The sequence below is a fragment of the Apteryx rowi genome, unplaced genomic scaffold (assembly GCF_003343035.1).
Source record: "Apteryx rowi isolate R43461 unplaced genomic scaffold, aptRow1 scaffold_480, whole genome shotgun sequence".
Taxonomy (NCBI): domain Eukaryota; kingdom Metazoa; phylum Chordata; class Aves; order Apterygiformes; family Apterygidae; genus Apteryx; species Apteryx rowi.
The window spans coordinates 76,919-90,573 of NW_020450739.1; the positions used below are offsets into that span (position 1 = coordinate 76,919).

Genomic DNA, 13,655 nt, shown 5'->3' on the forward strand with positions numbered 1-13,655 from the left:
GTGGGGGTTATGGGGCAACTGGGGGGTGCTGGGATCTCTGGGATGCTGTTGGGGCTTTTGGGGACTCTGGGGTCAATAGGGAGGTACTGGGATCGATGAGATACTGTTGGGGTTACTGGATGCTGTTGGGGCAGCTGAGAAGTTCTGGGATTGCTGGAGTGCTGTGGGGGTTAGTGGGGGCTTTGGGGGCAATTTGGGGGTTCTGGGATTGCTGAGGCACTGTTACTGGAGTTACTGGGGACTGTGGGGATGACTGGCAGATTACTGGGATTGCTGGGGCACTTTGGGGGTGATTTGGGGCTGTGGGGGGGTGATTTGGGGTGTACTGTGATCACTGGGATGCTGTTGAGGTTACTGAGGGCTGTGGGGATGGTTCGTGTTGTAATGGGATCACTGGGGCACTATGCGGGTTATTGGGGGCTGTGAGGATGGTTCGGGGTCTACTGGGATTGCTGGGGGGCTGTGGGAGTGATTGGGGGGGTTCTGGGGTCTCTGGGGCTTTTGGAGGCTTACTGGGGACTGTTGGGGCAATAGGGGGTTCCTGCAATCACTGGGGCACTGTGGAAGTTACTGGGGGCTGTGGGGGCGATCAGGGGTACTGGGATGGCTGAGGCACTGTTGGTGTTACTGAGGACAGGGGGTGCGATGGGGAGGGTACTGGGATCACTGGAGCACTGTGGGGGTTACTGGGAGTTGTAGGGGAGATTGGGAGATACTGAAGGGGTTACTGGGGACATAGGGGGTGATTGGTGGATACTGGGAGATTGGGGAGTACTAGGGGAAATGTGGCCCCACTGCTGAATGGACTAGGGGCCCTGGTGACAAAGGACACAGAAAAGGATGACACACTGAATGCCTTCTTTGCCTCAGTCTTCACTGTTAAGACCATCCTTCAGGAACCCCAGGCCATGGAGACCAGGGAGAAAGTCTGGAAAAAGAAAGACTTTCTCTCGTTGGAGGAAGATCAGGTTAGGAATCACTTAAGCAAAATGGACATACACAGCTCAATGGCCCCTGATGGGATGCACCTGTGAGTGCTGAGGGAGTTGGCTGTTGTCATTGCAAGCCCACTCTTAATCATTGTTGAAAGATCACGGCAAGTGGGAGAAGTGCCTGAGGACTGGAAGAAGGCAAATGTCACTCCAGTCTTCAAAAAGGGCAAGAAGGAGGACCCAGGGAACTAGAGGCCAGTCAGCCTCACCTTGATCCCTGGAAAGGTCCTGGAAACCATTTCCAAGCATGTGAAGGACAAGAAGGTGATCAGGAGTAGTCAGCATGGATTCACAGAGGGGAAATCATACTTGACCAACCTGATGGCCTTCTATGATGGAATGACTGGCTGGGTAGATGAGGGGAGAACAGTGAATGTTGTCTACCTTGACTACAGTAAGGCTTTTGACACTGTCTCCCATAATCTCATAGGCAAGTTGATAAAGTATGGGCTAGATAAGCAGACAGTGAGGAGGACTGAAAACTGGCTGAATGTCAGAGATCAGAGGGTTGTGAGCAATGGTGCAAAGTTTAGTTGGTGGCCTATAGCTAGTGCTGTACCCTCGGAGTCACTACTAGGTCCAATCCTGTTCATCTTCTTCATCAATGACCTGGATGAAGGGACAGAGTGCACCCTCAGCAAGTTTGTTGATGATAAAAAACTGGGAGGAGTGGCTGATAACGCAGAGGGCTGTGCTGCCATTCAGAGGGACCTTGACAGGCTGGAGAAAGGGGCAGAGAGGAACTTCATGAAGTTCAACAAAGGAAAGTACAAATAAAACAAAGTTCACCAAAAGTTCACCAAAAGGAAGTATCCCTGGGGAGGAATAATGCCATGCACCAGTACAGGCTGGGGGTTGACTGACTGGAAAGCACCTTTGCTGAGCAGGAGCTGGGTGTCCTGGTGGACACCAAGTTGACCATGAGCCATCAGTGTGCTCTTGCAGCAAAGAAGGCCAATGGTATCCTGGGCTACATTAGGATGGGTGTTGCCAACAGGTCGAGAGAGGTGATCCTCTACTCAGATGAAATCCTCCTAACCCAGCAAGGGAAAGGAAGGCATGGGACAATGGTACCAGGTGGGCTACAGTATGCCTATGAACCAGGCTCTCTCCACAGACAGGAGTTCATCCGAAACACCCGGTGAGGGCAGGACTGTCCTCTGGTCTGCATGGGGAAGGAGGGCCCTCTCTCATCTCCCCAAAGCTGTGAGACTAAGGGAGGGGCCTGTTGCCACAGGTCTGCAGTAGATCCCTGCAGTGAGTGGTTACCAAGGAGTTCCTGAAATCTCAGCAAGCCTTCCTGCACAGATTGAAGAGATCATGCTTCCTACAGAAGTGATCCTGCTGCACTTCAGGCTTGATGCAGGCTTGCAGCAATGCAGCATTTGTGCAGCCACAGATGCCAGGAGACCCTCACACGGGAAACAAGTGACACCAGGAGCATCATTGCCAGCTCCTGCTCAGAAGGGAAGTGCGGTGACTGACCTCCCTGCCACATGTGCACTGAGTTGGGAAGGCAGGAAAGGGATTCCCAAATTCTCGGCAATGGCAGCTTAGGAGTGGGGCAGGTTGGAAGCCAGAGTATCCTGGGGTCTGCTGGCATCCCTGTCCAGCAGAGCCCATCTGCACTCTTGCCAAACAGCCAGCAGGATGGGGGAGGTGTTCTTCCCCCTGTCCCAAAGTGTTTCACTGAGGCCCTGGTGGTGAAGAGCCAGTGGTCCCAAACAGTACTCGCATCCCACACGGTCAGCCACGCTGCCTGCCTGCCTTGCAGCAGCRCAGCTCACCTGCACACGTCAGTCTGTGCACAACAGGGAACACCCCGTGCACTTTCAGGGCTGCCCAAAACACTGGCACCCTCTGGGCGCTCCCGGCTGCAGGACAGCAGCCGCGCGTGGTCCACAGCCCCCGAGTCAGCCAGGCAGAGCTGCTGCTGGCYGCAGAGCAAAGCCCCAAACGCAAAGCCGTCGGTCGCCCTGCCGGGCCCTGGACGCCTCGCGTGCCGCCCAGCGGGGAGCTCGGGGCAAAGTGAGGGCGTCCCGCCCGTGCGGCTGCCTCCAACAGTGATGTCACGGCAGTCACAGGAACTCTCTGCTGCCGTCACAGGGCTCTCGGGGCCACACCCAGAAGACCCCCAGCCTCCGGCAGCAGCCCTGGCCTTGCACAGTCCTGTGCAGAGCAGGCTTCAGCCCGCGGCTTTGCTTGGGCTCTTTCTGCGTGGGGCCGTGGCTGCTTGCGACTGTGCCCGGCTTTGCCTCGGCTTGRCTGGCAGTGGGGGGCTGGATGTTTGTGCAAATCTCAGACTTGTGGAGTTATTTCTCCTTTTCACCTCTTTTGGCAGAGTTCAAGCTGAACGCTGCCAACAAATGCAATGGCAAAATTCAGCCAGAGCTGTGTTTGTGAGCAACACAACCTTTTCTGCCAAACAGAAGAGCAACACCTTCCCTCTCTTTTCCCCCCAGCCCCCCCATCTCCAACCAGGACTATGAAAACACATGTTCYGGATTGAGGGGTTGGGGTTACTGCTTTTTTTTAAAAAAAAGCACAGCCTGGCAAGCATCTGGGGATGCATTTGACAAAAGGAAAAAAGCAAAAACCTCCATAGGCAACATCATCAGTACCCAGCCAGAGAGGTCAGGGTAGATCTCAAGTGGCATCCAGTGGCATTGCCTGGGTTTTGCCCCAGCCTGGTGGTGCTGCCTGCGGCGCGGTGCCTGGCTGTGGGCAGAGGAGCCATGTTCCATGCTCCGGTCCTGAGAGCAGCCTGGAGCAAGGGCTGGTGCTGAGCTGTGTGCCGGAGGAAGCGCTAAAGAGTGGGGGATATGCAGCCGTGTGTTTTCTGTTCTTTGCAGCACCCTGCAGTGTGGAAGGATTAGCAGACAGCAAGTGAGGTGGCCCAGAGCTGCACCTGACTCCCCTTTCCTGCAGCACACCTGAGCTCATAGCAGATGAGGAAGAGGAGTATGTAAAGAAAACAGAGCCAGACTCTTTTCAGTGGTGCCCAGTTGACAGGACAAGAGGCAACAGGCATCAACTGAAACACAGGAAGTTCCATCTGAATATACAAAAAAGCTTTTTTTTTCCTCTGAGGGTGACTGAGCACTGTGACGGGTTGCCCAGAGAGGTTGTAAAGTATCCATCCTTGGAGATATTCAAAAGCCATCTGGATGTGGTCCCAGGCAACCTGCTCTCAGTGACCCTGCTTGAGCAGAGGGATTGGGCTAGATGATCATTAAAGGTCCTTTCCAAACTCAACCATTTTGTGGTTCTGTGATTTCAGTGTGTAGGAGATGCCTCCATCCATCTTTTGGTGCGTGCGAAGGTCCTCCTGCTGTTTCTCAGGGCATCCCATGAGCCTCAGACTTCCTTTCAGTGCCTCTCAAGGCCCTCTGTGTGTCTTTCAGAGCTCCCAGGGACCTCTCTCTGTTTCTTTGGTGAGTCCTGGGGCCTCTGTTCATTTTTCGGTGCACCCCAGGGGCCTCTGTCTGTTTTACAGGCGTCCCAGGGGCCTCCCAAGTGCATTCCAGGTCGTTCTAGGGGCCTCCGTGTGCCTTTTTGATGCATCTCAGGGCCTCTCTGCCCTTCAGTTTACCCCACAGGCCCTCTCCTTGTCTTTTGCAGTGCCCTACGGGCCCGTGTGTGCTATTTGGCCTCCTCAGTCCTTCTCCAGTTTCTAGGTAATCAGAGGCTTGGCAGGAGGCTTCAAGGGCTTCTCAGTCACTGGCAGGAGAGGGAGAATTGGTCCTGTCTCACCTGAGCCCTCTCTCCCGCTTTTCAGGCCAGCAGCCCTCAGTGGCTCAGACGTCAACACTTGAGTTGCTGGGGGTCGCAGGCGGCTCTGGGCAGCTCCATGGATGTGGCCCTCCCTGCCACGGCCCCCTGGAGCCTTCCACACTGTCCAGCATGGCCTCATCCCTCCCAGCCTGGCCTGGGGAGATGCTCAGCAATGGCAGGAACTGGCTGGATCCTTCCAGAGACTTTTTCCCCAATAACTCCTCCAAGGACACAGAGACTCCTGCTCCAAACACCGACACACTGACTGCTCACCTCGGGKGAATGTGGCCAGTGGGGCAGCCTCTGGCGAGGACACAGAGCACCCACAGGGCTGGGGGACCTTCTCCAAACACTGTCAGTGGCTCCTTCCCCATGAGAGGCTGTGACGCAAGTAGACAGAAGAAAATTTGCTCTCCTCTGTGCTTATCCAGCCCACTGTCAAAAGGACAATAAGAGCACATTTGCTTTCAAACTGTCTGAAAACCTTGACAAGCTTTCTTTCCCCCATGCTCCCCACAAGTGGGCTGCCCCACGGCACTTTCCCTTGCTGTCAGCCCTAGCTGGGGGTAGATGCCCAGAGAGGTTCCAGGCAACATTTTGGCCTGGAGCATTTCTAGGTGGGCCTTTTTATTTGTTTTTACAAAACATGGCCACAATGCCCAGGAAGGATGTTTTCCTGCTCTGAAGGTGCACAACACTTGTCCTGCATTGCAGGAGAGGGTGGCTGCAGATGCGAGCAAGCAAGCAGAAATGGGCTCTGCCTGCCCTCCTAGCCCTTGCCTCCTCCCTCAGGACACTCCTTCCCCCTGACACAGCAAGTTATTTGATCTCACCTGGGCACTCCTAAACCTTTGCCCCGCACAAGGAAAGCCTTGCTAGCCCGGCAAGGGCAATGGCACAGGGAGCCCACGTGGCTGCTGCTGCCCAGTGCCAGCTGCTTCCTTCCCTCTTCCTCAGCAATGCCCCTGCTGCCCTCCTCCCCCTGCCCCTACCAGCAGCTTCCGGTCTTTGGGCATTTTCTGCTCCTGGTTTTTGGAAAGTGCAGCAGGTCTAGAGAAAACTAAAACTGCTGCAGTTACAGCCTCCAGGAGGGAGGTGGAGTGAGGCCGTCCATGTGCAGCCCCAGGGCAGGCAGGCAGCTCCTGGCAGGAGGGGATGGGGCAGCCCCAGGAGGGAGCGCAGGGGTTGACATCACACAACAAACTTAGCAATGCCAGATCACCTTTCTCTTGCCCACAGACCAGAGCAGAGTGCAATACCTCTCCAGCACCGGGATACGGGACAGGGACAGAGGTGGCCTGCAAGGACAGCACCTGCCTTGGAGACTGAGCACTAGAGCCAGACTTGGCTCCTGCAGAGTTCCTTTGCTCATCCCAGGGTTAAAGCTGAGCATAAAAATGAGTGATGTTAGAAGGGGACAGTGGGAGGGAGCCAAACCTTGGGGGCTGCAGGCCCAAGAGCCCCCTCTGTCCTCAGGCTGCCAGAGGACAGCCAGCAGCAATGCTCAGTACCAGGCTGTGCAGACACACATGCAGGCACCACATGGCCACAGCCTGCTGCGGCTGGCTGAGCATGGGCAGGAGGGTGGCACCTCTACAGGCACCCACAGAAACACACACAGCACGGACACAGCACGGAGAGCCTGATCCCAGCTTCGTGGAGGAAATACCCAGGGAAAATCCTCCCACAGGCCACCCTGGCTTCCTCACCACCTCATCTGACTTGAAGTTCGCCAGCAGTTCCCACATACAGGCTCAGAAGATGGGGTGCAGCTACCAAAAAGATGGGTAGAAATAGGATTAAATAATAGGAGAGACTGCAGGGACTGAGGGATCAGCCAGACAAGCAACAATTCTCTTCTGTGTGAGCTAGAGCCGCAAGCCCTGCTGCTCTTTGCTGTGGAGGTGCTCCAAGACAAGAGCTTCATATCTGCAGCGCCAGCCAGCTCGCCCTGTGCCCCCTCCATCCCAGGTCTGGAGTGGAGGCCCAGCCAAAGGGGAGACTTTCTCTGCCCCCAGGCTTCTTCACCTCTCCCTTCCCTTTGCTTTTACTGCTGTGCTTCTCTGAAAATGAGTGAGAATAAAGGAATTTACTTCTCCAAACAGATGTTCCCTTGAACATAGCAGAAAGAGCGAGAAAAAGTACCAGACTGTGATATTTATTTGTCCGTAGGGATTAAGAAACCAAGCTCTTGGACATTAAATGCTCATAGAATAATTTGCTGTAAACGTATTTATTAGTAGCATGCTAAAATATGCAGTTTGCACACTTTTAGAGCTTTTGAGGTACAGGAACCCTTGAAGGGGGGGAGAGAGGAAGGCTGTGATTCTACTTTACTGTTCCAGCAGCAGCAGGTCCAAGTTTGAGGTCCATGCCCTGCTGCAGGCTGTGGGGGAACCATATGGAGAATATCTTAAGTCAGATCAAGCCATATGGAACCAGAGACTGAAGTCATGCTCTCTTGCTCCCCTGCACAGATGCACAACTGCAGACAAATGTGTGATTTGGTTGTTAATCTATGCTCTTGCTATGTGACAGTAGATACTTCAATTGAATCGTTCCCTAGACAATCAGGAGTAAGCTAGCTGGTTTACACCAAATCCTACAAATAAGTTGAATAGAGTGGCCAAGGAAAGCTTTGAAGAAACGACCCAAGAGATATATTTATGCTATGTTCAGTTGTGTGTAAGTTATCTAGAAAGCAGCAGTCTCAATTTAAATATTAAATTACTCCAGAAATAAAACCATGCATTTTTGTATCTTACAAAGTATTTATTTGAAATGCTGATGCTCATATTTATAATACGTAGTCTGCAGCAAGACTACCCAAACATAAGGTAATAGAAGAAAATATAACAGCTGTAATTTCTGACAAAAAACTGTATTTATGTCTGTCTTCTCTTAGGGGCAACAACATTATGAAGTGGTTTATATAGACTACTTTATTAATAAGGGCTTATTTCCAAAGGTCATCCCTGACTCCCTCTGACTTCATTAGGCAATACACATCATCTGTGCTGCTTTCAAAAGCCCCCACCCCCAAATTGAAATGTAGTAACACTCATATGCCTTTTGAGTAGAATTTTTTTCAATATAATTCATTGTTAGTATATGAGTGATCGTTCTTCGAAACCCAAAGGAATGGTGGCTTCTATTCTATTCTATTCTAATTTATACATAAATTCTTTGAGGTCATTTTTGGTGGCTTGCAAATTAATTTAATAGATGTGCCTAGAGTTAAAACACCTAGAGCATTAACATACAAAATCACTTATTTACAAATCAGATACTATTTTTAGAGTTCTGCTTCCTCCAGGCCTTTTGCCTGTCTCCAAAGACATGAGATGTCTCTGTGCTATCTTTATAATTCTCACCTTCATATATAGGAGCTTTGGAATACAACCTAGTGTCTGTTGAATTGTTCAACTCCTCTAACGTTTCCTGGAAATAATACTTTGGTATTAACTGACAGCTAGGTAAAGAGGAGCTAGCATCTTACATATCTGGATAAATGAACTGTGCATAATTTAAAATACCCTTAAATATTGTACTTGGCAACAGAGTTAAGGGTGTGTGTTAGCATGTAACCATAAATGACTGAAATTTGCCAGGCAATCCTAGATTCACCAACCGAAATCAAATACATAGTTTAGTATAAATGAAGTGGCTAAAAATTAAATCTTTGTTAATGTTAATTTGCTGAGTATCAACTAATTTAAGAATGGGGAGTGAACTAAATTAACCCAATATGAAAACGTTCTTAAATATCAAGTCTTTTTTAACAGGTTGTCATGATGATTCCTATTTCCCTTAGTAAGAAAATATATGTGGTATTTTCACATCTTGAACCTGTAGCTCCTCTAATAGTCATCTCTTCGAACATTCTGCTACTTGAAAGATTTGGATACAAGTTACTGCCCTTTTCTAAGCAGCTCCTTTTCCACCTTCCCCTCTTCCTTCCCCTTTCATGTTGAGCTGCAATCACAGACATCTCCTTGAACTTGTTAAAATATGCTTAAACTGCCAATCCTAATTATTTTACACTCCCTGCACACACAAGACACTGCTGCAAAGTTCAGTGAAGCATTGGGTGCTGCTTGAGAAGACATTTCTGAAACTCTGAATATTTTGAATCCTACAAACATGCACCCTTTGGCAGAAGTGAGTCTTGGATTGCTTATTAAGTAAGCTACAAGTGCAAATTAGACATGTTGCATCCTCAGGCACAATTTCCATATGCTGTTTATCATCAGAAAGTTTGTCAGAAATTTAAACTTCTAGAGCCTTTTCTAGAGGCAGAACATTCACTACAGATGATGTTTATTCTAATTGATGAAGAAATAGAGCTGGAACAATCTCTTCACTACAAGTGGCATTTAGTTGTGGGACAATCTTCAGCCTCTTGACTCTGAATGCTATTGAACGGTCTCGCTTGTTCATTAAGGAACATATTTCCAAAAAAAAAGACATTTGCAATAATAAGTGTTTCTTTAAATACTTAGGCTGCAAAATAAAGCACACAATTTAGCTTCCATCTTAAATCATTCTAATGTGAAAAGTATGGGGCCTAAACTGAGTGCTGCCTCAAAAGACAAAATTCACCCATCACATTTCTTCACCAGTAATCTTATTAAAGTAACATCAATATTCTAAAACATAAATAAATACTGATTTTCATCAGGCTGTTTCCATTACATGATTCAAATATGCTGTAAGGACATGCTTGAGAGCGTGACATTTCAAGTACCTTTGATACCTGAAGGCTAAATCACAGACTGTAACCTCCTGCAGTTGCTGACACCTGGCCCTCGAGAACCCTCAGACCCACAGCCTGGCTCCAGTGACCGGCACCCAGACCTCTTGTACCACTCACCAGCTAATCCAGCTTGAAGCTTCCCCCATCATCTCACAAGAAAGAGGAGTAACGGGAACCCCTACCCTTACAAGCAAGTTGGGAAGGGAATTTTCAATTTCCTTGCAAATACATTTCAGACCTTTAGCTCTGGAAAACAGCTCTGTCCATGGACCAGTAAACAGTGCTAAATCTTTTGTCTCCCTCACTGCAGAAAGATGTGATGATGTATTTCACTGAATGCTGAATCATGAATCCAAGTCAGAAAAAAAGAACCAGAGAAATGAATCCCTGCTATTTAAAGCTTCTCTTGCTGCTCACTGTCTCATGGTCTTCACCCATACTTTTGTGATATTCTGCATTTAAGCTTGATAAGGTACAGCCCTTACCTCCAGGACTCCTCCATCCCATGCTAGGATAGGATTCTTGCCAGGCCTGACCCTAAGGCCCTTAAAGTCAACTGAAGGACAGCAGTAGGATCAAGTCCCACAACAGCGCTCTCTGTTCCGAAACATAGGGTACTCTCTCCTAATATTTAGCCTGCGCTTCATTAGGCAGGACCTGGTGTTCTCATCATCAATTGCTGTGATGCAGATTCACTCCTGTTCCTGTGGCTTTTGTGACATTATTCAGATTATATGCTAGGGGCCGGAAGGTTGAATTTGCAACCCCAAAGCTTATTAAGAAACAGGCTTGAGAAAGACCCTCTGTAATCACTGCCAGAGCAGAGGAATTCACAGACCACTCAGTAATCATGTTCAAGGACACAGCCATAAAAATAAAAGCTTTTTATTATTTTTCTTTTTTTTTTTTTAATATACCATTACAGAAACATCTGAGTGACATTCTCAACAGCATGGGCAGCTCCGCATTGGGGGTGAGCGCAGGGCGCCAAGCTCCCACACATGCTGTCTCACGCTCCTGAGCTGCTTCTGTTTGCAGTGCACAACGGGCAGGCCCCCAGCCCTCAGCAGGGAGACCTGGCCCTCTTGGCTCTAGGGTGTCACCTTTTTGTAGGTAATGTGAAGGTGTTGAGTCATGGGCTGCGTAGTGGTTGCCATGGAGACAGTTTGTTCTAGTTTCCCATCAGAATTGAGCCTGAATTTTCTGGTAATCTAAGGGGATAAAAAAAAAAAAAAAATCCAGCAAACAGCCTTTTTGTTTGGTATGTCTGGCACTTAAGAAAAATTAAACCATCAGGAGGCTCCCTAGAATATGCTTTGCTTTCAGTTCCTCAGCCAGGAGATGCCACTCTTTTCTTCTTCAGCACAGCAAGCATCCACAAGCTAAATTCCTTACCTACGCTTTAAATCTTTCCTTCACTACTCTTACAGTATTCATTTGTTGTCAATGTAACCTGGATGAAAGAATATAGTCACTAGAGCCATATGAGTAAACTACAAGTAGTTTTCTCTCCTCAGAGAAGGCAGTCCCTTCCAAAACATCTGCTGTTACTGTACATTTAGGTCCCACTCCCAAGAACATTGTACACAGAGCAATGCAAGTACACGGCACATTTGCCCTTAAGCAGGGCTGACTGCATGCATTTATAGAGGGTGGAAAACAAGCAGACACAACTGTCTTTCAAAAGGAAACAAACGAGACCTTCTATGCGCCAAAAATTTTTTGTGCTTTCAAAGTATCTCCTGCCCACTGAAAAGTTGCTGTCATCATGGTTTTGGCAGGAAATGCTCTTTCCAGTTGGGATTCACCCTATTAATGCCTGCTGTGGAACAGAGGATTGTGGCTAATGATGGATTATTCAAAGCCAGGAAAAGATTATCTGCATGTCTGCACCCCTGGTTTTAATGGCCTAAGTGGGGAGGGAGAGCAGACATTATACAAGCAGCACCATCACAACTGTTATCGCATTTAACATAACAGTTTCTCTTCCTAAGAATGAGGGATTCACATAAAGCAAAGCCAAGGTCATAATATATATGACAAGCAATAAACTTTCTGGAGTCTGTAACAAACTAGATTTAATTCATGAAGCTCAGTTTGGGAACTGCAGCATATTGGTGGGAAGGCCTGAAAAATCTCCCAGTATCTTTGCTTAGATTTAAGCATTTTTAACTTAGGGGGAAAAAAAAAAAAAAAAAAMAACTAGCAGAGCTCCCTGTGTTATTTTGACATTCTATTCCCAATTTGACATTTGCTGTAGGGGTGATGAGTGGTTTTAGTGAGGAGGCTGTGTGGGGGAGCCAAATGGCAGGTCTGTGCATTAAACACATTAACAGCTGTGACTGCAAATCAGTTAGTGAAGTTTTATGCCTGGTGCCATGCAGGCTGTGTCAGGAGAGGAAAGGTCCTGGTACTATTGCTGCAGCCACCTCAGTATAGACATGCTAACATCCAAGCTGAATGAGACTATCAGGAGACCGGTTCAAGATCAGCTGGAGGCTCAGGAAGATGCCCTGTACTGTACAAGATTTTCAAGGTGGCCTTCAAAACCACAAATTCTCTCTCCAAGTCACCAAGCTATGCCAGAATAAGGCTTTGGTTACACTATATGGTAAGACTGGGCTTGAGCCTGCTGAGCCTCTGCTGTTGTGCCTGTTAGACCAGCAAGGGTTTCAGCCCAGTGGCAGCAGCAAAGAGCACTGCCATCCATCTGCAGGCACAGGGTCTATAAGCAACAACTTCCCTGTCCCTCCACCTGGGCAGGCCACAAGTCTGTTTAAATTGCACAAGAAACTTAAGAGAGGGGATACACGGCTGCCCTGTTGAGTTGGAAAACTTATGACCTGTGTAAGTGGATGCCTGAATCCAGGTTTTAACAGCTTCCAGAATGGAGTAGAGATCGGCAAAGAGTTCATGGTGTTCAGTCCTGGGTTTAGCACACATTATAAATCTGCTCTTAGCTTGCCATGAGAGAAAATAGAAAAGCGGGCCCATCACTTATAAACCTCAGTTTTTGTTTCAAAATAACATTCTTAACGTGTGTCTGCTCCAGCTGTGAGGCCCTGTAAGAGAATGACCATACAACCATTTGTATGATTTTTAAGTCCGCAGCACCTCCCTGAGTGGCCACTGCTGTAAGAACGCATCTCTACACACTCAGCAGTTTGGCCCTTCAAATTATTTCAGTGCAGATTTGCTGCAAATCATCCAAAAGAGCTGTTTATGTTGTTTGATTCCATCTGCTGCTTCCCACAGTGAACACAATCCCAGGGATGAATAGAAACAAAATCTTGGGGACAGCAGGAGCGTAAACTGATAACCTGCCAAGTACAAATAATTTGCAGTCACTTGAATGAATGGAAAGAAAGAGAAGCTTTTGCAAAAATATTACTTTCAGTGAAGGTCACTCAAGGGCATGTGCATTAGCTTTAGCCAGTGAACATGCTTTGGAACAGTGTTGTGTCCATTGCCACTACCCTTGCTACACACACACAGTGTATCCTCCCTCAGTACCAACATCCAACACATCCCCTTTCACTTCACCAGCAGGTTCCTCCCAAACACACAATCCACGCTCCCGTTCACTTCGGAGTATCTTGTCCTTCTCAAGCCATCCTCACCTAATTTACCTGAATCTGGCTACAGCTGGAGTTCAGCTTGCATGTCCAGTAGTTTTCAGTAGTGTATTGCCTACTGAGAGTGAATCTACAACAGAGCTGCTGAGGATTGTGGAATCAGGAGAGAAGTTGGGAGGCAAGATAAGAGGACACAAAGGAGAAACAGTACCTGGCAGACAAAGCACACCACCCTTTTGCAACATGAGTAACAAGCTAGAAGGTGAAGGCCAGACAGTTTGTTTCAGCTGCACTGCAGAGGAGGGAGCAATATGGAGGTATTGTGGTCCGCCCCTGACCACAAAGGGTCGCATACCAAAAAATAATTGCTGCTCACAGACTAATTGTGGACCTATAGTACCCCTAGCCTCATTATCCCTGATTACCATATTAAAAACACACCCTTTGCTGCATAACAATATGTAAATAAGGGGAGGCATACCCCACAACCGCGCAAATGGCAATCTAGCCAATGAAGTATGACTGCTGCACTTCCACATTCCACCTTCAGCACCTATA

The 13,655-nt window shown here is 48.4% G+C and overlaps 1 protein-coding gene across 22 annotated transcripts in view; it reads right to left on the bottom strand.

Moving 5' to 3' along the window:
- THAP4 (THAP domain containing 4) overlaps positions 1-13,655 on the bottom strand; it is a 48,616-nt gene that overhangs the window by 5,736 nt on the left and 29,225 nt on the right. For 2 of the 22 annotated variants that reach the window (XR_003255620.1, XR_003255618.1), the window contains one exon: positions 10,645-10,733. The exons of 16 other annotated variants lie outside the window; for them this stretch is intronic. Coding sequence is in view for 4 of the 6 variants with exons in the window: in XM_026078513.1 (XP_025934298.1) it covers positions 13,175-13,650 (476 nt within the window). In the remaining 2 variants the exon portion in view is untranslated. 4 more of the 22 variants (XM_026078524.1, XM_026078535.1, XM_026078513.1 and 1 more) reach the window with 4 other exon arrangements.